The 25,496-nt window shown below is 37.9% G+C and overlaps 2 protein-coding genes across 15 annotated transcripts in view; one reads left to right on the top strand and one right to left on the bottom strand.

Moving 5' to 3' along the window:
- Nucleotides 1-8,603, top strand: part of LOC109094256 (otogelin-like) — a 46,915-nt gene extending 38,312 nt beyond the window's left edge. The window contains exons 37-56 of the mRNA XM_042760469.1: nt 204-381; nt 486-634; nt 723-812; nt 979-1,165; nt 1,293-1,513; nt 1,609-1,747; nt 1,880-2,068; nt 2,156-2,365; nt 2,719-2,823; nt 2,922-3,026; nt 3,385-3,486; nt 3,774-3,872; nt 4,101-4,141; nt 4,275-4,350; nt 4,497-4,675; nt 4,752-4,856; nt 5,325-5,444; nt 5,734-5,779; nt 7,491-7,570; nt 7,655-8,603. Of these exons, the coding sequence (XP_042616403.1) occupies nt 204-381; nt 486-634; nt 723-812; nt 979-1,165; nt 1,293-1,513; nt 1,609-1,747; nt 1,880-2,068; nt 2,156-2,365; nt 2,719-2,823; nt 2,922-3,026; nt 3,385-3,486; nt 3,774-3,872; nt 4,101-4,141; nt 4,275-4,350; nt 4,497-4,675; nt 4,752-4,856; nt 5,325-5,444; nt 5,734-5,779; nt 7,491-7,570; nt 7,655-7,855 (2,622 nt within the window). The 3' untranslated portion in view covers nt 7,856-8,603. The remainder of the gene's footprint in view (nt 1-203; nt 382-485; nt 635-722; nt 813-978; nt 1,166-1,292; nt 1,514-1,608; nt 1,748-1,879; nt 2,069-2,155; nt 2,366-2,718; nt 2,824-2,921; nt 3,027-3,384; nt 3,487-3,773; nt 3,873-4,100; nt 4,142-4,274; nt 4,351-4,496; nt 4,676-4,751; nt 4,857-5,324; nt 5,445-5,733; nt 5,780-7,490; nt 7,571-7,654) is intronic.
- An 836-nt stretch (nt 8,604-9,439) lies between these two features.
- LOC109094281 (troponin T, fast skeletal muscle isoforms-like) lies at nt 9,440-23,298 on the bottom strand. Of its 14 annotated transcripts, none has more exons than XM_042760456.1 (15): nt 23,150-23,298; nt 21,789-21,828; nt 21,671-21,681; nt 19,425-19,439; nt 18,351-18,536; nt 16,498-16,515; nt 16,216-16,236; nt 15,549-15,567; nt 15,348-15,393; nt 15,138-15,254; nt 13,503-13,694; nt 13,274-13,386; nt 13,064-13,154; nt 11,143-11,183; nt 9,440-9,775 (listed from the first exon to the last, which is right to left on the bottom strand). In XM_042760456.1, exons 2-15 carry the CDS (start codon nt 21,806-21,808, stop codon nt 9,739-9,741), a joined length of 927 nt encoding a protein of 308 aa, XP_042616390.1. In that variant the 5' UTR covers nt 21,809-21,828; nt 23,150-23,298; the 3' UTR covers nt 9,440-9,738. The 14 variants fall into 14 exon arrangements, with proteins under 14 accessions (XP_042616390.1, XP_042616389.1, XP_042616394.1 ...); XM_042760455.1 differs by lacking the exon at nt 11,143-11,183 and adding an exon at nt 11,747-11,787 and having other exon boundaries at nt 23,150-23,296; XM_042760460.1 differs by lacking the exon at nt 16,216-16,236.
- Nucleotides 23,299-25,496: the final 2,198 nt, after the last annotated feature.

Raw genomic sequence — 25,496 nt, 5'->3', positions numbered from 1 at the left:
ATATATATATATATATATATATATATATATATATATATATGTGTGTGTGTGTGTGTGTGTGTGTGTGTGTGTATTTATATTGACTTGTTATTACATACTAAACTAAATAATGTGTGTGTGTGTGTGTGTGTGTGTGTGTGTGTGTGTGTGTGTGTGTGTGTGTGTGTGTGTGTGTGTGTGTGTGTGTGTGTGTGTTTGTGTAGTCTCCATATTCAGAGGTAGTGGATGAATGTACAAAGCTTATTTGTGTCAGTGGACAGTTGCTCCTCTTCAATAAGTCTCAGAGCTGCCCATATGATCCTACACCTCCAAACTGTGGTCTGCTTGGCTTTGCCGTACTGGTCAATGGTGATAAGTGTTGTCCACGATGGGACTGTCCATGTAAGGAACACCTGCATTACACACATTACTATGATCTTTTCTATTCTGTCATTTGTTAGACTATTGAATGTTTATTAAGATATACATTTTATTTTGGCATGTAGGTCGTTGTTCAGTGTTTCCAGATCTTAATCTGATCACATTTGATGGGAAAAGTGTTGCGATTTATAAAGCTGCTTTATATGTGGTGACTCAGCTTCGCAATGAGACGGTTAGCATCTTGGTGCAAGAGTGTTCTGGACCAGATGACACTGTAAGATATGCACAACTCCATTGTTTTGCCTTACTTCAGGATCGCTCCTCACAACTCAAGTGATATATTCTATTCTATTTGATTCCAGCTTGTGTGGAACTTTACCAATTTGTGTCTGGCAGCTTTAAACATTACTCACAAATCCAATGAAGTGCTCATCAATCGTCTGCAGAGACGTGTGAGTATCTATCTGTTTGCAATTCTTGGAATTAACTGCCACTTTTGTAGTGGTAATAGATCACAAATAAAGAGGTTTGAATAAACCTGGACAATTATTATTATTCTAGCCTGGCAGATTTACATGATTGAAAGAGGTTCAGAAATACAATGGGTTGTTTTTCCAGCTCTATGTGAACTCCAGGTACGCAAAGCCACGTTTTAAGAAGTTTGGTTTTGAGATTCTGGACACAGGAAACATGTATCTAATCCGAAGCCCAGCTGGTCTGAAGATCCAGTGGTTCCACACTACAGGCATGATGGTGATTGAGATGGACAGCTATAGCAACAGACTCCCCACAGTGGGCTTGTGTGGTATGAAGCCATTAACCACAGATTATATGTACTGTATAAATGATCGTGTCATATTTTAATGCCATCTACTTCCTTCATGTTCCTCACTCTCCACCTATCTCATCTTTCTCTTTGTCACCCTGTCCAGGTAGTTGCGATGGTAATCCTCTGAATGATCTGACTCTGTCTAATGGTACAATTGTGTCTGAGCAAGAGGATCCGGCCGTGTTCATCGATAGCTGGCAGATTCCCAACACCACCAGCTACATCAGCCACAGCAGACGGAGAGAAGTCAACTGCACCACGGGTGACTGCTCCCAGTGCATGAGCATGCTGAGCAACCGTACCTTCACCATCTGCCATCCTTATGTACGGCACACAACATGCACATCCCACCAACACCAAACCTGCAAACACACCAGTGATTATGCACTACATTTCCTGAATGTTTTTTTGCACTGCAGGTCCCTCCAGCAATGTTCTGTGAGATGTGGGTGAGAGATGTGGAGTATGTAAATAATCCATGTGTTGCTTTGGCTGCTTATGCTGCTTCCTGCCACAAATTCAACATCTGCATGGAATGGAGGAGCTCTGATTTCTGCCGTATGTAGTTAGCAAGACATATCAACACAGCTTTAAGTAACAATGCGTTCCGCAGTTGTATATGGTGTTAAATGCCATTTATGGCTGTTTTGTGTGGTGTGTTTTCTAATGGTAGTATGTTTGCTTGTGTAGCATTCATGTGCCCAGAAAATCTGCAGTACCAAGCATGTCTGCCTGCTTGCACTGCCCCATCCTGTCCAAACCAAGAGTTTGAGTTTGTCCCAGAGCAATGCACAGGCCTTTCAGAGGGCTGTGTGTGTCCAGAGGGAACTCTATTACATCGGCCCTATTCTGCCCTATGTATTCCACCCAGCAAGTGCGGTATGCCCCTTGTCTGTCTCTCTCTCTCTCTTTAAAAGCATTTAGCACTTGTTATGAATTTATTTGTGTTATGATATGTGTTTGCAGCATGTACTGATAGTTTTGGAACCCCACGTGCACTTGGGGAGGTTTGGAAAGCCTCGCTGGATGGCTGCTGCATGTATAAGTGTGAGAACGACAGCATAGTGCCGGTGGAGTATAACTGCAGTAGTATCCCTCAGCCAGTCTGCGTGCGTACAGGAGAGATTACTGTCAGCCTTGCAGATGACAGCAGCTGCTGCCCTCACAAAGCCTGTGGTCTGTTACACAATCATTTCACACATAACTACAGAAGGGCTGGGCAGAATGATTGTACACTTGTAAAAATGTACTGTGCTTACATCCATTAATTTTTAGCATTTAATTCACCAGATTTACATGGTGATGGAATTTCTAAAAGTTGAATTTCCAGTCAAACGACTAATCCAAAACAAAATTTGTCATTCTGCCCAACCCTATTTGGCATTGTACTTGTTAATGTACTGTATATAACTCATGTATTAATGCAACTCATATATTGACGTATATAACTAATCTATGATGTGACCATTATGTAATAAGTTCAGATGCTTTGTGAAATTGTTTAATTCATGCTTAATGTTTTGTGACAGTTTGTAATCAGAGTATGTGTGAGGCGGCTCCTACGGATTGTAAATATGGGGAGAAGCTGGTTTCGTATTATAGACAGGACTCCTGCTGTCCAGAATACTCATGTGGTGAGTTTGGACAGATTTTGTGTCTTAGCTTGTGTGTTTGAGTCTGTATATCTGTCCATGCATACAGGATCGAGTTTATTTGTTTATTGTCTTATTAGAGTGTGATCCTGATCAGTGTGTCTCGGACATTCCTGTGTGTCGTGAGGATCAGACATTGATCGCTACTCGTGCTGAAGGCAGCTGCTGTTTGGCACACATCTGCAGTAAGTCATTATGATTAATGTTAAAATTGTGTTGCTCCAATCACATATGACTGACTTTCTTCCGTGGAATAAGAAGTGAGAATTTGTTAAGACTTGTACAATAGATGTTAGATGTTACATAAAAGTTGTTCATTACATTCTAAGTCTTTAGAAGTCATGTTCTGTGAGTAAGTAGTGGGTAACAATCTGGGTAAATTCTTCCTTTAAAACTAATTTCCATCATATAATTATTATTTGATTTCAGCCTACCTAACCTTTGACAGGCATGTACTGCACTAATGTGTATAATGTAAATCTTTAGCACAATCTTTTAGCAAATAAATTAGATTTTTTTATTGTGTGTTTCCTATTGTGTTAGTGTGTGACAAATGTTCTGAGGCAGCTCCAGTGTGTCAAGATGGAGAACTGTTGATTGTGGACACAAACAGCACAGAGCGCTGCTGTCCAGTTTATCAATGCTGTGAGTACAAACATGTGATTAAACATACCGACATTTACCATTTTTATTCCTAGTGGTAAGTACAGCCAATAAAAGCAGTTGAGAAAATTGTGAGCTAAAGCTTATAGTAAGCCAGTTACAGTTACAGTAGAAAAATATAACAACCATTATCCACAGGAGAACAAGTAGCCTAAACCTGCATGTCACATAAAAACTGACAGCCCTCAAGCTCCACAAAACGAAATATCTTCAAAATAGCTGAAGCAGGGAAGTGTTATTGTAACTGTGTTGTGTGTATATGTATACAGTGTGTGAGACCTCTCGATGCTTAGACATCACATGTCCATTTGGCATGGCAGTAGTTTCCACAAGGATTCAAGATCAGTGTTGTCCATTACAGACATGTGGTAAGACCTTCAACCTTATAATTATGTTGTCTAAGTTTAGAAGTATATAGTGTGCGTTAGATTGTCTTTTTTCAAGAGATAACAGTGTAAGGGTGTCAGTACTGTTTGTGTATTGCTTTGTCTGTGTTTGTATGTGTTAGTCTGTGAATGTGTGCTAAAGAAACAGAATGCAAATCTGTATTAAGTGTGTGTTTCTGAAAAAGACTAAAGCTCCTCTCTCTCTCTCAGAATGTGCATGTGAGAAAAACCTTCGTCCTAAATGTGCTCTGGTGAGTGTCCAGAAATAACTCTATCCAAATGACCATGTATTTTTGCGTACATTTATTCTTCCATTATTTGTGTCTGATCAGGCTCTTGCTTGACTGGTCGGTCCATATCTGATATCAGATGTATTTGTTGTAGGGGGAACGTATGCAGTTAGACAGAGCATTTCTATCTGATCCGGAGAACCGCTGTGCCTGCAAACGATTCATTTGTGGTGAGAACACACATGTCTGTCTAAAATGCTCTGAAAATACATACATTTTATATATATATATACAATATACAAATATATATATTATTATATATTATTATTATTTTTTTTTTAAATGTGTGTGCATTTCTGTGTGTGTGTATTTATAGTGAGAGAGGCGGTGTGTGTGGATGGTGAGCGGGGAGTGATGCGGCCAGGGCAGACACTGGTCGAGCACCGTGATCAGGATGTGTGTTACACCACACAGTGCACACACACACTGGACTCTGCCACAGGTTTCTATCTCCTCAGAGCCACTGGCACTAACTGCACTGCACGCTGCCAGCCTGTGAGTATTTAAAATGCACAAAGACACATACAAGCCAAACACAAAATACCTCCTTACTGTGTTATGTGTTCTTCAGAACCAGATATACATCCCTCCTAAAGACCCCAGCAGCTGCTGTGGCGTGTGTAGGAACATTTCTTGCCTGATCCAGAGTGAGAATGGATCTGTAACTATGTACAAGGTGATGTTCAGCAAATGCTCATGTTCTCCTCCACTCAAAAACTGCACAGAACTAAACTACCGATCTACCAGTAATCTTTAAAAGAGTTTTTGCTGCTTAATATTTTTGTGGAAAACATGATACATTTTTTAAGGATTCTTTGATGAAAGTTTAAAAGAACAATTTTTTTTTAAATAGTGTCTTTTGTAATATTACACAGTGAATGTCTGTACTGTCACTTTTGACTAATTTAATGCATCATTGCAGAATAATATATTAATAGATATAAAGATATTATATACATAGATATTAATACAACATGTATATGTGTGTGATGTGTGTATGTATGTACAGTATGTATGTTGAATTGAAGCCAAAATTTAACAAATGTAAAATCTCACATTTTCTAAGGACTCTCTTGCAGCACTTTGTTCATATAGGGTCTGTCCTGCAGTGATGTGAATGTATTCTCTGTGTTCCCCTCTCCAGCCGGGGCGCAGCTGGGTGTCTGACTGCATGCGCTATGACTGTACGGATACTATGTCAGGACCTGTGCTCGTCTCCCACCCCTACAGCTGCCCCCCCTTCAACGAAACTGAGTGCATGAAGGTGAATTCTCTCTCCTTGATAAACATAAACCTAAATAATACATCAAGGTTCAGGTAAGATACACACAAACACATGCAAGTGACAGGGATGTACTATATAAAACTAATACATAATCACACTGAGATGATGCCGGTCTTGATTCAGTGATGGCTACATACTTTCACTGACAGCTCCCTTTGTGACAGAAGATATGAAACAATAACAAGTAATAAACATTTTGCAAAACGTGTATAGCAAGTCATTAAATATGCCACTTTTTTTGTTTGACCCCTGCTACATCTTGTCTTAGATTGGGGGCACCATTGTGAGTTACATGGATGGGTGCTGCAAGACATGTGAGTACAGAAGTTACACTCCTTTGTTCATTTCTGCCCTTGTTATAACAAGAAACATGGGTAATGTTAATATTTAAAAGATTCATCTGTTTCTTTCACAAGTTTTTTGCATTCAATATGTATGAATGAAAACAAGAGACATGGCACACTTTTGTTCTGTACCAGCAAGGTAAAGAGCAAAATTCATAAACCTAAACATAAAAACAAAAAATCCTGTAGAGAATTCACTTTTTCACAGAAAAGTAAAAGCACTGACATGCACCACAGCAGCAAAAAGTTAATTTCTTGCACCAGGCTGAGTGTAACGTTCTGTAACAATCTCTCCAGGCGCTGCGAACTCCCTGTTCCCCTTCTCTGTTAGCCCTTTGAAACCCACAGTTAGCACAAACTGTGAACAAGGTACCTGATACTAACATCAGACCTCAAGGCTCGCCATCACCATTGTTGATTTCCAACAATGTACTCCCCCTGTTCAAACAATACAGGAGTCTCAACAGATTCGAATTGAACTGCTCATTGAAGTCATTTATTCCTCTAGTCACTTTTCTCCCAGATGTTTCTTGGAAGCAGCTAAATCTTTCCCCATTTCGCTCTGTCGGGCAGTGCATTGTTGATTGCCAACAATGTACTGTTGGTAGTGGCCTGTTAGAGAGTTTCTTTAGCTCTGCATGATTCAGAGTGCTTAGGTTGTAGCCTCTAATCACATAGTATGTGTAGTTTGTGGTAATGGGGTGTTTGGTAATGTTTTGGGTGATATGGCAACATTAACAATACAAAGCATTTTCCACATCTGTTGTCTCCTTCCAGTGCTGTTGCCTTTTCTGCCACATCACTCAAACCATTACAGCTTCTGCTCACTACTGACCTATACGTTTTAGTGGAAAATCAAGTATTTGGGCTCATTTGGGTCTTTTATTTTGTTTGTTTGTTTTTAATTTTGAGGTGGTGGAACAGCACTAATCTTGAGAACAAGTAAATTCATATGTATCCCTTATTTTCAGTAGATGAGTAGTTTTATAGTGATTACTTTTTGTTAGCTAAGTGGGGAAAGAATAGTATTATTTCCACTGTTAGTTATACATCACAAGAAAAAGCTGTTTGAATTTTGCAAAGTTAAAAGTTAAAGCCTTCAATCTTAGAGGAGGATGAAAAAAGGTGAACCATAAAATCTATTAAAATAGTCTGTTTACCGTTCATACTTTAAATTTTTATTGAACTGGAAAATGAATGTAGCATAATCATCCAGCTATAAACTGCAGTGACAAACTAGATTAAAATAGTCAATCGGGATTCATCTTAATGCACAAGGACATCTTGTTATTTGTAGCTTTGTAGTTTTCGGATAGATTACTTGTTTTTTTTTTTTTTTTTACAACACTTTCACAAATGAACATTATCTAATGCATAATCAAGCACGTGCTGATTGCAAAGGTTACTTTAGAACTTGAGGCAAAGCCATCCAGTGATGTCACTTAAAGTGGCATCCCAGCAGTGTTCTTGAGCAATGCACTGTTGTCAATAACTTTTCTTCACCCAAACTGACGGTAAGCAATTAAATCATTTAAACATAATTTTAGCAACAGGAAATCAAGCAATTAACAAGCAAACACATGAGAATGGAATCCTAACATAGTGAGAGCAGAAGTTTTTGAATGAATTATTGAATTGAACTGTAACGAAAAAGACCATTCATTGACTTCTCATGCTGTAGGTAAAGAGGACGGCAAGTCATGTCAGAAAGTGACAGTAAGGATGACAATTAGAAAGAATGATTGCCGTAGTAACAGACCGGTGAGTTCATTTCAGAATATACCTATTACAATCTGGCTTTAATTTGGCTGTAAACTGGCTTACAGGTCGTGTTCATGTTCACAGGTCAACATAGTGTCATGTGATGGAAAGTGTCCATCTGCAAGTATTTACAACTACAACATCAACACGTATGCGCGCTTTTGTAAGTGCTGCAGAGAGATGGGGCTGCAGCGGCGTTCAGTCCAACTCTACTGCAGTGGAAACTCCACGTGGGTTAGTTACACCATACAGGAACCGACGGACTGTTCCTGCCAGTGGTCATAAACCCTAAACCATATCAACAGAAAGTGTTACTTATCATTCAACTTGAACATTAAGGATCATTAAATCTGAAGTTTAAATATAGTGTTGTAAAGTTATTCTGTATTTCACAGTGCACAATATACTGTTTGTTCTATCAAAATACTCAAATATTTCAGAAAATGTTATAAATTGGCTGGCTGCATGTTTGAAGTGTAAGTAATATAGAAGCATGTGAATCCAACAGCGACAGTAATAATACTAGCTATGTGCTCCTGATCTGTATATGGAATTCTACCACAGAGCCCACTGAAATAAAGATTTACTAATTGTATTCAGATGCTTTTCTACAGGTAATGTTACTTCTTAATGATCTGAATATTATGTGATTTGACATGTTATGTAACAATCATGTTTATTGAATAATTGACCTTATGCTGTATTTTGAGCACTTTATTTATTTATTACCATATAAGAGTAATTGCTTCACTCAAAATACAAAATTTGATACAAGTACGGTATGAATTATGCGTGGCTTTGATGTATGAAGCACTTCAGCTGATGCAGAATAATTGTTTATCTTTGTAATCTGGTATATATTATTGCAAAGTCAACGTAAAATTGCTTTAAACGGTATAGTACATTTTAAGAGGAGCTTTAGATTTTCTTTTTTTTTGTGAGATACATATACAGACATAAAACTGAATATTTGAAGTTCCTGTTTTTATATCTGTGTCCACAGTATTGCAATGTTGCATCAATAAAATGCAAAGGGGCGGTCATAATGAATACCTCTGTATAGACTAAAATATTTTATAATATTTTATAGAATTAAGTATTCTACGTTGAGCCCTCTTTAGGTTCTTGGTTTAACATTTTACCTGCTGAAAAATGGCTAAATATATAATATGCTTAGTTTTCAATTGTGTACTATACTATATGTATATTTCCATTTTCAATAAAAAATTCTTACAAAAAAAAAAAAAAAAAACTGTAGAGTTTCTATTTGTGTTTGAGTTTTAATCAGTGCATATTATATCTGACTTTTTAAATTTTTCAAAACTGCAGTTTCAATCGTTTCTGGATGTGCTAGTAGGCATGGCCCATGTTGGCTCCTGCTGGTGCACTTTTTGTCAACTAGTATTTATTGTTGAAAGCTTCTTAAAGACATTGTTTTTCGTGTCTGCTTCCCTTCGTGTGGTGTTATAAGCCACAGTTGTCATTGTTTTTCAAGCTTCAGTGTAATACAAGGTATATTCGACTCACTGGCTTAAAAAACAGTTTTTGACAGCAAGAACCAAGATTTTGAAAAATGTAACTGTGCATTAAGACATTTAGATCCATTTACAGATAAGAATCATTCTTTCTGGATGAGATGACATATCATCACTGGTTAATTAACAGTGTACCCAAAGCAAGGGGCCCATTGTGAGTTAGAGAAGTGCAGGGCCCCCCTCCGTAGTTCTCAAGATGACAGGACTGTACTAGTTCAAGTTTCAAATTGTACAAGTTTCAAGATTTATCATGAACATTTCAACAAGGTTCGTATTCAGTTTGACTTAGTGTTTCAGCATTAGATTTTCTCAGTATAATCAGTCTTGAAGAATATCAGTCTTGAAGAATAACTTTATTGAACTGCCAGATGCAACAGATAAAGCTGGCGAGCCAAACATTATTTACAAAAACGGAAGGTGGGAACCTAAAGACAGAGCAAGGGGGGGAGTTCCTATTGCAACTACTGCTAAGACCGGACAGTGTCACGCAGGGTGTGGAAGATCGCCTTTGACAGCCTCTGGTAATCTGCAAACGGTGGGTGGGATCAGAGATGCCTGGTAAATGAAGGCAGAGCTCGGAGATGCAGGCAGTAGGCATGTCTTGAACACGAGTGTAGATTTCTCCATGAACGCTTACTTTCTGCGGCGAGCAGCGGCGCCCTTCTTGGAGCTGAATAGCAGACAAAGAAAGAGCGAGTTAGTGGTGCTGACCTTTACTGACCTGCTAGTAGAAGAGTGAAAAAAAAACACCATACAGGACAGGGATCCATTTATTTTTTAATTGTCATTCCTCAAATTTAAGTTCTCAAATACTAAGCACAACAGCCTATGTGACGGCAATTTTTAGTAACATAGAGCATACCAAATACTATTGTTTCCCAGTTTTTCTCAGTCCAGTCCTGCAGGATGTTCCTCTCACTAACTGTGTCCACACAAAGTCATGTCATGCACATGGAAATGAAATTGCGATCACTCCATGCAAGACTTACCGCTCTTTCTCTGAGCTCTGTCAGTTTGTTAAACAGGCCTGTCTTAGTCTTAAATGTTACACATCACATTTTCACCACTCATTACCTCATGTATACAAACACAATCATCACAGTTCAGATTTGCTGGCACCAATGAAAAATAAGCCAGATCTGGAATAGTGATTAGTACTTTATAGTGCCACTTAGGCTACGCTATGTATTGCAAGTTGAGCGATATAAGAGTGAGCTTTATTTTTCATTGTATGGAAATCAATTCAGAAATCAAGTATGTTTACATGCACCGTTGTAATCGAGCTACAATCTTCATCTGTCTGTCCAAGTATATATGACACAATGCATTAGCGAATATTTGAAGGATTCATGTGCCAAGTGGAGTCGGAAATATCGCAATTACAAGTTACAAGCACATGAATGACTAAGCAATGTTGTATTTACAAGTGGAGAAACCCAGAATTCTTGATGATACTTGAGTCGCAGGGTTGTGACGTCAGAAGTGGCGTGTCGATTTGAAACATGGCAGAAACACTGACCTATAATATAGACTGTAAACTGTAGTTCGATTTGTGTACAAGTCATTATCTGGATAGTTCAACTTAAAAACCAGACTGGAATGATTTAAGTCAGACTAAAGTGTTTACATGACATTTAAAACAGGTGAATAATTATTTTAGACCGACTGAAATCAAACTTGAGTGCATGTAAACGTAGAGAAACTCACTCTCAAAGGCTTCACGCTTCAGTAAGTCTGTTACAATGCCACAAAAATGCCCCATATACTTACCACCTCTACAACAGCTTCAAAACTACAGCCCTATATCAAGTTTTAGGACATGTTTTGTAAAATCTTGCTGCCAATGACAGATATCCAACTTTTTATCCAATTTGACTGGCAGCTTGTGTGTGACAGTTTCTCTGAGAGTTTTCATGGGGTGTGAAGATGATTAGATGATAATATTAGAGTAAAGTTAGATGGTAATATTAGAGTAAAGGCAGAAGGACAGTAATCAGTCCATCCGTGTGCTGTGTGTGATGGCAAGGAGCTACTCACTGCTTCTGCAATTCATCAATGCGGTTTCTGAGAGAGACGACCTGAAAACAACACATGAGCGTTTTTAAAGCTGCCAGATCATACCTTAACCACAGGATCCTGGATTGTGACAGCTGTCCTCTACCACTGAGTGCTGACAAACACACACAAATCATTCTGGATTGATGCTCAGGACCTCAGCAGACGCCAGGAGCTGGTATAAAGCAGCATTGTGTGGGCATGTCACAGGCATGAGTGTTTCGTGCTGTAGTGGAGAATCCCTCAGCAAGACGGTATTGAGCTTAAACAATCACACACACTTACCTGCAGGAGAAACATCTCGGAATATGTAAGCTCAGAAGCTGACTAACTTCATTTTAACATGAAGCACATCTCTACTGTATAAAATCTAGGTTGTTGGAATAGTGGTTTGGTTGTTATGAAGGCTCTCACCATAGATTCTTTTCAGGAGTGACAGTACATTTGACCTTTCACCTGTGGTCTGAATCGACCTGTTTCCCAGAAGCCGTGGAGACCAGAGAGTCTCATGCATGCAGACCATGCTGTCATGTCCCTGTTGCTGACCAAAGCCTTCTTACAACTTCCTACAGTTCCAGTTACTCACTATTTACTGAGCTCCTCCACTCTCTTACGCTGGGTAGTAACCTGCAGAACACCAGAACACATCTGAGACCTGAACTACCACACACACACAATCTGAATCACCTGTACAGACACACTCAGAACTGCTATACATACGTGCCATTGTGAATTTGTTCATGTTCTTTTAATGTCAAGCTGTAATAGTGGTTTCATTATGCAAATAAAGGAATGCACTATTGCTTTTATACAATATTTCAATAAATAAATATGAAATAACTTACATTTTAGACACAATATTGCCCGTGACTTAAGGGGTGGTCACAATTACCGTTTCATGAACTATAGTCAACAACCGGAATCCACATGTTTAGGTATTTCACATCAAATTTTGCCCATGGAGATTTCGCAGCGGGTTCAAGTTGGTCACTTAAATCACTGACCAACAGAAAGCTATTGGATTTAAGTTGAATTCTGTGTGAGCTTTGCTTCATACATCACTATGCTTTTGACAATAGATCATGTGGAATGAAGAGATAATGTTTTTGCCAGCAAAATGCCACCAAAATGTTTACCAATTTGACCACATCTTTAATCTTTATTTTTTCGCTCCTCCAGCAAAAACAAAGCCAAAGCAGAATCAACCATCATGTCTCCAAGCAACATACAATAGTGATGTTTTGTTTCTGAATGAATCAGCTTTTTTTGAATGAATTGGTTGAATAAATGATTTATAAAGACTTGTCACCACCCACAGCCATATCAATGTAACCTGCAGAAAGAGTCACTGAAAAATCCCCACCACTAATGCACAAACACAATCAAATTCGAGGACCAGAACTAAATGTTGTATAAATAATTAACAAGGCATTGACTTACTTTTTGGCCAGCTGAATGCAGCTGGGTGGACAAATATTATAGTTGTACATAAATTGTGTTTTAACATAATGCTTGTTCACTGAAAGGGTAGTTCACCCAAAAATGAAAGTCATCATTTACTCATCATCATGTTATTCCAAACCTATTACTGACATTCTTCTGTGGAAGGCAGAATGTGAGTCTCAGACAACACTGACTTTAATGCTTTTTTCTTTTCTTTTTTTTACATACAGTGTAAATGAGTGGTGATTGAGATGTCCATTCTGTCTAAAATCTCTTTTTGTACCAGATTTTCATTTAGAAGTCAACTATCCCTTTAGGTTATAATGTGTCCAGGGTGCAGTTGACAAAGTAGTGGATCTCTCATTGTAAAATAAATGTAGGCTTTGATGAAACATAAGGTAGAATAAGTTTATACTGTAGATGTTGTATTGTGTAAATGGTCATTAGTCAGCTCCCTCACCTCATACTTCTGCCTCTTGAGTTTCTCTATGTGCTCAAACTTCTCAGCCTCCAGTTGGTACAACCATTCCCACAGCTCTTTAGCTTTCTCCCTGTAAACACACATATATACCAAAACACATTTAGAAGACAAACTCTGTTTTGTCAGAACAAGGTGTTCTTCTTCCAGCCTCATTGACTGTAGGCATAGAGTTGTCAGATTTGTGCTGACCTCAGCTTGTCCTCATTCAGATGGTCAATGTTTAGAGGCTTACGTCTGTCTGCCAGAATCTTCTTCTTCTTCTCTCTTTCAGTTTGCTTCTTACCTCCCCTCTTTGAATCAGCCTGTTTTTAGCAATATGCAAACAAAACACTTAGGCCTATTTACTTTTCACAATCATATACAGTACTGTACTTAGAGTGATGATTGACAGAATCAGAGCTGGAGTTGCTAGAAAAACCTTCTGCAGGTAGCTGCTGTACTGGGAGCCCATGCTAGACAGAGCAGACTTCTTCTTGGCATCTTCATCTGCCCTCTTCTTAGCATCAGCCTCCTCCTTCCTCAGCCTCTCCTCCTCACGTCTTGCCTGGCGCTCCTTGTCCTTCTCAGCGCGGATCCTCTGCTGCTCTGCCCTCTCAGACCTACGTTTCTCCTGCACATACACAATTTGTCCATTATAATATCCTGATACACTGCGCTTTGGAATATTCGATTCTGAATGCTGCTGTATCATTCTGCTCATCTAGGCCAGTGTTATTTTAGTATTATTTATATACTATTAGCCTATAGTGTTTATTAATATTAAAGTTTTGACTTATGAAATGAAAATAGAAATTAACATTATTTAGTTATTCACGTCAAAAGTTTTTCATCTAATTTTTATACTTTATTTAATTTAAGCTTTATTTCAAATAACAAAACATTTTATAGCAATATATTTTGTTTCAAATCCAGGTAAATGAAGCCCTGTCCACACAAACGCGGGTATTTTTAAAAACCGAAGCTATTTCTACGCGGTTTGGCCGTTTGTCCACATGCAAACACAGCACCAGGCCACTGAAACCGAACATTTTTGAAAACTCCTGCCAAGGTGAAGATTTGTAAAAATTTTGGTTGCAGTGTTATCGTGTCGACAGCGAAACCTGAGATTTTGGCTTGTGACGTCAGAGCACGAGCTGTTATATCCGCCTACTGGAAACTTTTTCAGGCTTCTGATTGGCCAAAATGGTTTTACGGTTGAGATTATATCGCCACCTGTTTGCTTGGCATGCTCTTGACAGTGCTTCATAGCATGCGTTTGCATTTTCATGTGGACAGAGATTTTTTTAAAAACTGAAAAAGGCAAAACTTAGTTTATAAAAATACCCTTCTAAGTGTGGACATAGTGTGAATCTGGCGCGAGAAACTTTAATCTCTTGCATCACACCGTGAGCTCGCGTAAATGCAACTGGCACATCTCGCTTCTCAGTTATTGACTGTAGTGAAAATGAGTTCTTGTGAGTATTAGCTATTATTACTGAAATATTGTAGAAGTGATCGTCTTGTTGATTGGTTAATTGTTTTTATCTTAGAAGAAGCTTTAAAGGTGCTGTATGTAAGTTTTTGACTCTACTAAAGCATAAAATACCATAATATGTTTGCTGATATTTAAGAAACATGCTAAGTTAACATACTTGTTTATCTGAAAAACAATACTACAGTCAGTTATTCTCCTTTGAAAATGTGTGTTCCGGCCGGAATGTCGGTCTGTTTTGTGAAACGCGCCCACTGCCAGTTTACCCAATTGTATTTCGGCACCCCAGGTTGCCAGTTGACGGAAAATAGTGCATATTTCGTTTCATTCATTGTCAAGTGCGCTCGTTCCTGTTGGTGTTGTCAATCTTGGCCGGGTGAAAAAAACCCTCTCCAATATTTAGAATTTGGACTGAAATACCTAGTTCAACCACATGGTGCCAATCATACATACATCACCTTTAAGTTAATATACAGGTAAGATTATAAAAAGATTTAAACTCAAATATTTTGTCCAGGTATTTATTTTTTTGTTGAGTATCCGTCTATTAAGTGGGATAGTGTACAGATGGCTGACACTCACGATTCTGTCTTTCAGAGCAATAAGCTCTTCCTCTTCCTTCTTCCTGTGCTCAAAGTGGGCATCAATCAGGGCCTGCAGCTCAATGAGATCCTTGTTTTGGCGCTTCTTCTGGATGTCCTGTTTGCACATATGTAAATATAACCTCAAACATGTATTCTTACAATGTTTATAACACTATAACACAATTTAACCAGTGAAGTACTTGCTTACATCAAAGTCCACCTTTTCCCCATCAGGTATCTTTGGTGCAGTTGGTCTGAAGGGAATGAAGGCAAAATGTGTTTTAGTGGGATTCTGGGTATCTCAATCTTCCCCAGCTCCTCAGTAAAACTCAGAGCATGTTGTATTGCATTGCAGCATTGAAATTGGCTGCTCAGCTATAAAAAGTGCTTAGTGGTCAATTCCACTTACTTGAACTTGGGCTTCTCCTCTGTTATGAAAAAATAAAAAAGGGAGAGGGATATGTAACATGGTTAGAGAGTTTAAAACGAGCTCAGTCAACAATCAGTGGGAATTCTGTTAGCCATATCCATGATCATGGAGTTACTCTTAGTAACAACTGTGCTGGTTTATATTACCTGAGCATTATGAATGATGTATGTAACTTCTGAAAGTATGTTTACAAAGTAAATTACACACATTAATTTCAATCGTTTCAGTAATGTTAATATACTGGGTTAGTTAGAAAGTTGTGAAACAAATAGGTGATCAAAACAGAGAATAATCACTGCATAAGAATTCAGATCATGAGGTGCTTATAAGTACATGAGTATAAACAGACACAGAACTCCTGGCAAATGGACATCCAAGAATTAACATAACAACAAAGCCTCGTGGAAAAGATTTGTCTTTTTATCCTTCATTCATTTTCCCATCTCTTTTGACTAACAGCATCTAAATCTGAGTTTGTTATATATCTTTGGTCATTATGGACCTCTGACTAAACCTGCAGGTGACCTAGATGAGATGTTAGAGCCATCGCAATGTTTCTTGACTATTTGGCTTGACCTTCACAGCAAAAACACAAGCAAAAAGCCACATCCAGACCAGACATTTTCCAGAAGAGAATTAAAACTACCATATTGTTCTCCTTCCTCCACTGGTGTAGCACATTCATGCAAAAAGAAGCAAAGCATAGAGCAATGTCAGCATTTCATATTCTTTCACCCTTGTTATTGACTTAAGGTAAGCCAGTGTCAGTTTCATCTGACACTTCAGGCCAGTTCACTGTCTCCCCATTCAGAATCTTATGTTGTAAGGTTTTGGACCTGATTTCACTGTGTTCCTTGCAGGCATTAACCCCTCCCCCATGCCTTCTTTCTAATCAGAAATGACAAATACAAGAAAATGACAAACATACCTTCCTCTTCATAGGCCTCTGCATGCATGAAGCGTTGAAAGCAAGAGTAAAATAGAGAACATTAATGTTGCTTTGTGTGCTTTTTGCTGCCCTAAGCAGGACTGCGTGCTCAGATGCAGACTTCAGCTAAGCAGACACTCAGATTGAGGTGCCAACTTATATCAGGATACATTGACAGAAATCAATTAATTACACAAAATCACAACAAAGAAATGTTCACATGAATGAATTTCAGTGGCACACCTCAAAATGAGCAAGTCATTAAATGAACATAAGCTAAATAACAACATATTTATATTGATGACCAATCTATATTTGCATACATATTAACGTAAAACATTGACTGGTATTTCAAAGTGGACAAAAACATCTTAATAATGGATGGCATCTTGTTTGACACTTTTTGACGCAATTTGCTTTTTAGAATAAACATCTTCTTTTTAATGTTTAATTTTATCTCAGTGTGCCAAAGAGAGCCTTTCCAGTGTTAAGCCAGGGAAATAATAAGATACTACAACATAGAGTATTATTGCCATTTTTGTCCCTTTGAAAATTATTTTGAATATACTGACCATTTATTGACCATTTAATATTCTTTGCATGAATATTATGAAACAGCATAGCAACTGAAGCAGTTGCATTTGTTGCATAATTATTATAACACATGCAATAGAATAGATTTTTCTTCAAGATGCAGCCTAGGATAGCATTATGCTGGCGGCAACTCAGAGACAGTTTTGAATGTAGAAAAGTGCAGAGAGTTTTCAGTGACTGATAAGCAGTGACATTCAGTGACTGTAAAGTCTGATAAGCATCATTGCTGCACTGCAACTGGAAAGAGCAGGAGCTGTAATTTGATTTATTATCAGCTCAGGCCTCTAGTGTTGGGAAGCTACTGTACTTTGAAACTGTTGTTTGCCAAGCTTCACCTGTCCTGATATACAATAGTTCATCTGCAGTCAAGCTACTCTAAGTTGGCTACCCTATTTAAAAGAAGTACGCTGAAGCAATTTAAGGGAGCAGCATATATTTTCAGATTATATTAATTTTTTATTTTATAAATTTTTTTTGCAATCAAAGCAGATCTATCATAAATCTACTGCACAAAACAATAAGGACCTTAATAAGTGTAATAGGATTAACCTTGAACAGAAGAAAAAAATAAAGTAAAAAAAGGGGGAATACTGGCAGTATTTAGTATAGCTACAAAATGCTTAGCAAAAAAATAATTGCAAAAAATGATCAGTGCATAATTTTTTTAAATCATTTACTGAATCTGAATTTAAAGACCAGTCTGAATGACTGGGACTTTCCAAAATGACATGATAAGAAAGAAATTGTTTAATTATCAACTTTTTCAGAATCTGATAACTGAAAAAGCTACGTTGTTTTGATGGCTAAGCTACTATTTGTTTCCCAACACTGCAGGCCTCCTGCATCCACCCTAAAGAAAGTTGCATTTTAGGTGTGACGAGCGCCATGTCTGTCAGAGCTTGATCGTTCCAGCTCACTCCCCGTTCTGCAAGTGGATTTGAATTGGAAAATATTCCTTGTTCATGAAGGGTGGAAATTGTCCAATTCTGCAAAACAAAATTCAAATGCACCACAAGGGACTGAAATGGCGTGGATCTAAACTCTGTTAACATTTGGTAGCACCGCACCAGTCTCATGGTGGGCCTGAATGAAGAGGAGGTACCGCCAGTAGTGGTTAAAGTTTTGTTGGGTTGGGGGAAGGGTACTACTGGGGAATTACATTAATGTAGCTGATTTTCAAGTAGCAGATGAGGTGCGCTGCCTGTTTTTAGTTGTTTTGGGGGAAATGGGAAGGATGAATGAATATTCATGCCACATACCTTCCTCATGCACCTCTGGCTCTGGTTCTGGTTCTGGCTCTGGCTCTGGTTCTGGCTGTTTTTCTGGCTCTGGCTCTGGCTCTGGTTCTGGCACTGGCTCTGGTTCTTGCTCAGGCTCAGGCTCAGGCTCAGGCTCCGGTTCAGGAGCTGCCTCTGGGGCTACCTCTACCTCTACTACCTCTTCAGCTAATAATACATGCAGCAAGCAACCAGGGGAAGGAAGGTTATCAACAGTTAATGCATTGCAGAGGAGGGAGCATTAAGAAATGGGAGATTATGTTTGGTTAAAGTGAGAAAGAGAGAGAGAGAGATTCATGTGTGAAATGTATAAAATGGGACAGGTGGCTGAGAGGATGCACATAGCGGGAGAACCTGTTATGAAATGATGAGACACCAGGATACCACATGCCAAATAAAATACCCACAAGAAATGACTTTGCTTTTCCCTATTTGCCAAAGCCATCGATTCTAATGATCTAAAGTCATCTCCAACTAGTTTGTGCTTGATAGGAAAATAAACTAGAATAAAATTCACAACTTGTGCACAGATAAAATACACAAACTAACATCTCAAAAACACAGACAGTGAATCAAAACAACAGATTATTTCAAAGACCTTTTCAGCAGCCACACAATTTAGAACTTCTGGTCTCCAGATACTGGAATATTCCAATTTGCTTTATGCGTTCTACTCAAAAGGTCATGGCACCCTTCAAGCTGTAGGGGGCAGCACATGCTGGGTAGCTCTGGTTAGATTTCCTACCATGAATATGATTACTATGATTATGATTTTAGATGATCTTATGATGAGTTAAATGAAAAGGTTGACATTTGAAAGATTCTTGAATCAGACCAAAATTAGTTGAGCAAATCATTTTCTGCTATCCGTTAATTATTTTTATTTGATTTAGTTACAACTTACTACAGACAGTGTCAGCAATGTCAGGCAGTTTAAAATGAATTAGGGGACTTTGTGTTGAATTAGTACATTGAAAAACTAGTTAATTTTCAAATCCTCATGGTTGGTTTGGTTGTAGTGGTGGTGTTTAATTATTTGTTTGTTTATTCTTTTACCTCCTTCTTCGTACTCTTCATATGCCAGAAAAGAAAGCAGTAAAGGAATACAAAAATTACAAAATGCTTTTTATTTTTATATTATTATTTCATTTATTCATATATATTTTGATACTCTTGTAACTGGAATTATATCATACATTAAATGCATGCCAAGCCTTTTATTTGTTGGTGGTGTTCTGTGGAGTCAGTGCTCCTCAGTTCAGTAGACTGATCACATTCTATATGGACAGTTGTATTATTGTAAATTTGTAAAAGGAATTCCTGTCAATTAATAATTTGGTCTGATCTCTGGCTTTTCTAGCCTCACATGAGCATTCACCTCAGAGAACACCAGTAACATGAGCATCATTAATACTGCCCTCAGCCACTGCATGTGTTTGACATGTCTTAAAATAGCTCTCTGTGGCAGTGGCAGAAGGCAGTGTGCTGGCATGAGATTCATGATTCATGAAACAGCTGCCAGAAAGCAGGTGGCACAATATCAGTCACTACAGGCAAATTCAAGGCACCCCTCTTGCATTGGATAAATATTTCTATTTGAAATATGTGTTTTAATTAATGAATTTTTAATGCTAAATAGAGAAAAATCAAACCTGCAAAAAAAAAATATCACAAAAGCTCTAACTGTTTCTAAATATAATCAAGGTACCTGCTGACATACCAAGAAAACACTGATGCTGACTGAAAAAAATACATATATATAATGTTTAAAATAAAATGGAAATAGATATCGAGTGGACAAATGTGTACATATGACCAGAGATGGGCACAAATACATCAAAAAGTATTTTATTACAAATACTTGCTCATCAAATGTATTTAATTTAAAATACAAAATACTGGTGTGAGAAATGTGTTTAATTAAAATACAAATAATTTGTAATTTGAAAAGCAATACTGGAGTTAGATACACATAAGAGAACCAGAAGTGCTTTCTCCTCCTTGAACAACTTATAAACAACATATTCTTTAACTCTAACACTAGACAATTAATTCAATATATTGATCCATATTGCTTCTAATTTCTTATGTTCACTTAAGACACAACTGACTTTGTTTACTTGAATACCATCAAGCATGTCTACACTTTTTCATGTTTCTTTATTGCTCCTTTATAGTTTCTTCATCAGCATGTCAAAAATTAAGCAGTCCTGCAAAACTGTATTATTATACCACCTAGTCCTACTCAAGAGGATGGCTCAAGCAAGCTATTTCACTGTCAACAGTAAAGATTAACTTCTTAAAATGCTGTTAAAGCTGTTAAGGGGCTCTCTGTAGAATTCAGAAACCACCAGTGGCCATTAAATGAGCTGTGGACAACAACTTACTGCTCATGCTCCTGTGAGCGTGCGCCGGCCAATGTGATCCACACCAACCTCATGTGGACAGGTGAGGTTCATTAAAATGACACTGTTATAAAAGTTTCCCTGGGATTTTTCCAGCAAAACTGCATCCTTCACATAACAAATGAGTCTACAGGCTCTCATTTTTAAAGGTTTGTTACATGCTGTTCCCACATTGGCAATAAAAAGTGATTAATACTTGAAAATTCTTTCATCAAGCCCCTTTAAAAATTTCATTTCATCCTTAGAAGCAAGTAGCTAACTTAACCTAGCAAGATAACATCACTTGTCAGCTAGCAAGCAAAGTTGTAGAGCAGCACAGCTTTTCCTTCTGTCCTGTAATTACATCTGATACTATCTCAGATTTCATCAAAAATATCTTCAATTATGTTCCGAAGATGAACGAAGGACTTACAGGAGTGGAACTACACAAGGGTAAGTAATTAACAACGGAATTTATTTTTTAGGGGGGTGAACTAGCCATTTAAGTCTCTGCCTATGGATCCAACAGGATGTCATATGATTCACTTGCATCTGGCCAAAAACTGCAATGGGCTATATTTGGCAGTACTATTAACACAGGTGCAGAAAGATACTGTATTATCTGAGAATAAAATGACCTACTTGATTAAGTATTTTAAGAATTTCAAATAATACTGTCTCTCAAAGTATTTAATTACAAATTGCATTTTATATTTTTTTTCCCCCAGCAAAATACAAATGACAAAATACTCGATCAAAAGTAATTAAATACACATTTTAAATAATTAATTAAAATACTGCCCATCTCTGGATATGACAGACTTGAAAATCCTGGCTAAGGCATATGTATTTTTACTTTAACTGCAATAATAATAATAATAAGAAGAAGAAGATGAAGAATTCAAATTTAGTACTTACCCTCGACCCCACTAATTGAAGAGAGAGAAAGAAGATTTATCATTATTTTGTCTTGACCAAAGAGCATGAATATATATATAAATATATATTCTATTACATCGAATGTCAGAATACTTACACATCCTCTGTGTCGGACATGGTGACAGGGAGCTTTAGACCTATACAAAGCAGACAGAGAGAATGTTTGTAATTGTTCTTTAGACTTTGTTTTGTACCACTGTGACAGGGTTAATCACTGACTTGACAGGTGTGAAAGGCACCTCAACATGCTAAATATTTTAGGTAACTCGTAAAATTTTATGACATCCTTTCATCCAGTTAACTATATTAAAAAACATCTCGGTTACGTATGTAACCATGGTTCCTCACCGTAGCATTGAAGTGACCTATAAAAGGGAAATGCCTTTACTGTCTGTCTGACTTCATTACTTCAAAGAAATGATAAATGCTCAAAGCAGAGCAAAATGGAAAACAAATGTATGTCCACAGGTGTTAGGGCCAAATTTAAGAGTATTTCCTCACAAATAAAACTTGAACATAAATTCGCCAATGTCAATTGGTTTATATGATGTAAGCTTTCGAGTGATAAAATAAATATCAGGATCTTACTATAACAACTATTGCATCTAACAGATGTCCTCACTAATATAGCTTCAGAAATGTGTGTGAGTGTGTGTGTGCGTGCTGTGACTCATATCTCCAGCACAGCTGCAGAAGTGTTTGGAGATTAACACATGATCAGATTTCCCAGCATCAGCTTTCTCTCTCTCTTTTTTGACAGTGAGGCTCTGGTCCTGACAGCCTTGCCTTATGTGGGCATGACTGTCTGATACATTATTATGAGCCATTAAAGGAAAGAATGCCAGATTATTTATGTGTTTCTATTCTGACATGAATCAAAAAGTGAATGCAACATCAAAACAGCACCAATACAATATACAATTAAGACATCTATTATATTAGTGTCAAAATGACAACTGTCCAGTCCGTGTTTGAGAAATCATTAAAGTATTGATCTGATGCTACCACCCTGTTTGTGCTATTATCTGTTGTCAGCTGTTCTTTGTTAAGCCTCTATTGTCTTTGCTATCATTAGTGGTGATCTACAGGATAGGACAAAGAGGAAGCCAACAATGTGTAAATCCTAAATTGCATTGTGTTGGCCTTGGTGTGTTATCTATGAAGTGCCACAGTGAGACAGAACCATCCCATTTACAGAAGTGCCCACACCCACCCTCAAATGATCAAGGCTGTCAACTGAGGTGAAATCTGTTAGCATATTCCATTCACATACCTCAAGTTCATCTTTTACAACAATAATTTACTACAACATGTGAGAGAGGAAAAAATATCAAATACCAAAAACATTTAAAAGAGGAAAGCACTGTCAGCTGTGAGCAGAAGTAAAGAACTGTCCACACAGACCCAGCCCAGCCTTATCTTTACTTTTTTGAAGATACCAAACCTTTAAACTCTTACCTCAGAAAAGCCGAAAGAAGAGAGTGTCTTGATGGCGAAGACGGGCTGTAAGGCTCTGCAAACCTCGAAACTTCTTAAGTCCTTGACTTATACTGATATTTGATCTTCTAAGGAGTCTCATTGGCTGAGGAGCTAATGTTGGGGGGAGGGAATCTGGACCATAAGGAGACCCACAGAATGTGCTGGATGAAAGGACGATCAGATTTGGAAAGCTGAGGCCCCCAATCGCTATATCTGTCATAGCACAAGGCAAGCAAAAATAAACCCAAGTTAAGAGGGAGAGCATGCTAAGGCTCTGAGGATCTTTTAGAAGTCTGGCTTTGGTTAACAGAGGGGCACAAAATGTCTTTGTGGATGCAGTTGGGAGCAGGGCACAGGGTAGACATCACAAACTAAAAAGTGGCATAATGGACCGATTATTCAATGCATGTTCTTTCTCCATGTCCAGGTGGATGATTATTCGTACAAGCCCACGTTGTTGTCCACAGGAGCGATTCTGTGTAGGTTTGGGTTTAATGTTGTGCATGATGCAGCGTCATGCAAAAATAAAAGTTTAAAATTGAAGCCTTTGTAGAAATGGGCTATTAACAGTCAGCCACAATTTCCAATTTCAGGGGAGACTGAAATAAAGCCAGGATTATTTGGCTGGTCATGTGATCTCAACATGTCTGCCCCCATGTGGCGACCGGCTCTATGTCAAATAAAACAGCTCAATTTGGCTACTGACTAGAGTCTTCTTGTGTTATTGTATATAATTTATTAAACATTTTTCAGTACCATTTATTTTTTTCATTTGTAAAACTTTACACATATAATAAGAAAGAAATTACTAAATGCACCTTATACAACTTGTAGATTTTAATATAAAACTATGCAGATTTTGGCATACACTGTAAGCTTTTAGAGCATATCAGTTGTTCTTGTTTAGATTTGAGAATTTGTAGTTATCCACCACAATTTGTACACTGAATATAATGTCCAAAAATACACTGAAAATCATTTTCATTATTTAAGAAATCCTGTTTTTTGCACAGCTCTATTTTTATAGTGTAAATTTAAATGTGAATTAAATGTGCTTTTACATACACTGTGACTTTGCTGCTTTTTGCTGGTTCAGCTGATAATATTTCAAAGTTTGTGACTTTATAAAGGCAATGGTTGCATTTTGTTTTGAAAGACAAAAAAACATGTAACATGTGCCTCTAACATCCATACCTGAATCTACAGTATACTAATGCCCCAAACAAAACATACCAACAGACTATGGCAGACAAGTTAACATTATTACCACAGCATATCACACCAATTCCATGTGATCTTCAAAAGACATGTAGCATTCATAAATGCATGCAAAGGTAGCTAAGGAGAAACAGACTTTTGATAACTGAACGCATGCACCAGGTTTCAGGTGAAGTGGAAACCCCCTGCCTGGTTACAGCTCACTGGCTGTCAGAGTGCAGCTTGAATTCAGGGCAAGGAGTTTTATTTTTGGCATGGAAAAGGGGTAGGTCACCATGTCCTGTTGCTCTGTTCTACTAATATTTCCCAAGCACACTCGGAGTTGGACCCTGCAGCTGCACACTTAATTGCGCAGTAATACTTGCACAGGTAAGAAAAACTACACAATTTAACTTTCATTAACAGTGTGAGTGTGATTTGTTAGTGCATGGCTCTGTGAAAGACATCAGGCCTCGGCTTGTTGTGCTGACTAAAGTGTCAGAGTGCCTGCTTTAAAACCATTGAAAGCTGCTTTTGTCATTTAACATCTTTGTTTGACATATATAATACACACAGCTAGGGTGTGTAGTACCTGTGCAGTACTGCAGCCGGTAACTGATATCCATCTCATATCTGTCTGTTCATCTCTTTTGCAGATCAGCATCATCTCTCATCTCTAGCCTCACCGTAAGTCACTATCATCATACCTGGAAGTACTTAATGTAAAAAATACTGCAGTTGCATGTATTAGAATACACTATTGATAACAGTGCAACCTTTTAGCATGAAGCCTTTTCTCTGTCAAGTTGAGGAACAGGGCATGTCTCAGGTCTCTACATCTTCAGCACTTATCTCACACAGGTCTAAGGAAAGCATATCCTCACACAGACCTTAGAGCAGTTCATTAATCAGCCAGGGAGGTTAACTTGCTTAACAATCAGATATAATGCAATAGTGTACTGGTTCTTCTGTGAATTATTAAATGGATTATAATGGATATATCACTTAGTATCATCTTCATATATATTCTGTTGTGAAGAGAAGATTTGAGGCTGGGGTGTTTATCTTTCCAGTCTTATTGTGGCTTTAGGATGTGCAGTCATTCAGTGAGCAAAAATAAAATGTAGAG

This window comes from Cyprinus carpio, chromosome A7 (assembly GCF_018340385.1).
Source record: "Cyprinus carpio isolate SPL01 chromosome A7, ASM1834038v1, whole genome shotgun sequence".
NCBI lineage: Eukaryota > Metazoa > Chordata > Actinopteri > Cypriniformes > Cyprinidae > Cyprinus > Cyprinus carpio.
This window is presented reverse-complemented; position numbering and strand designations above follow the sequence as displayed.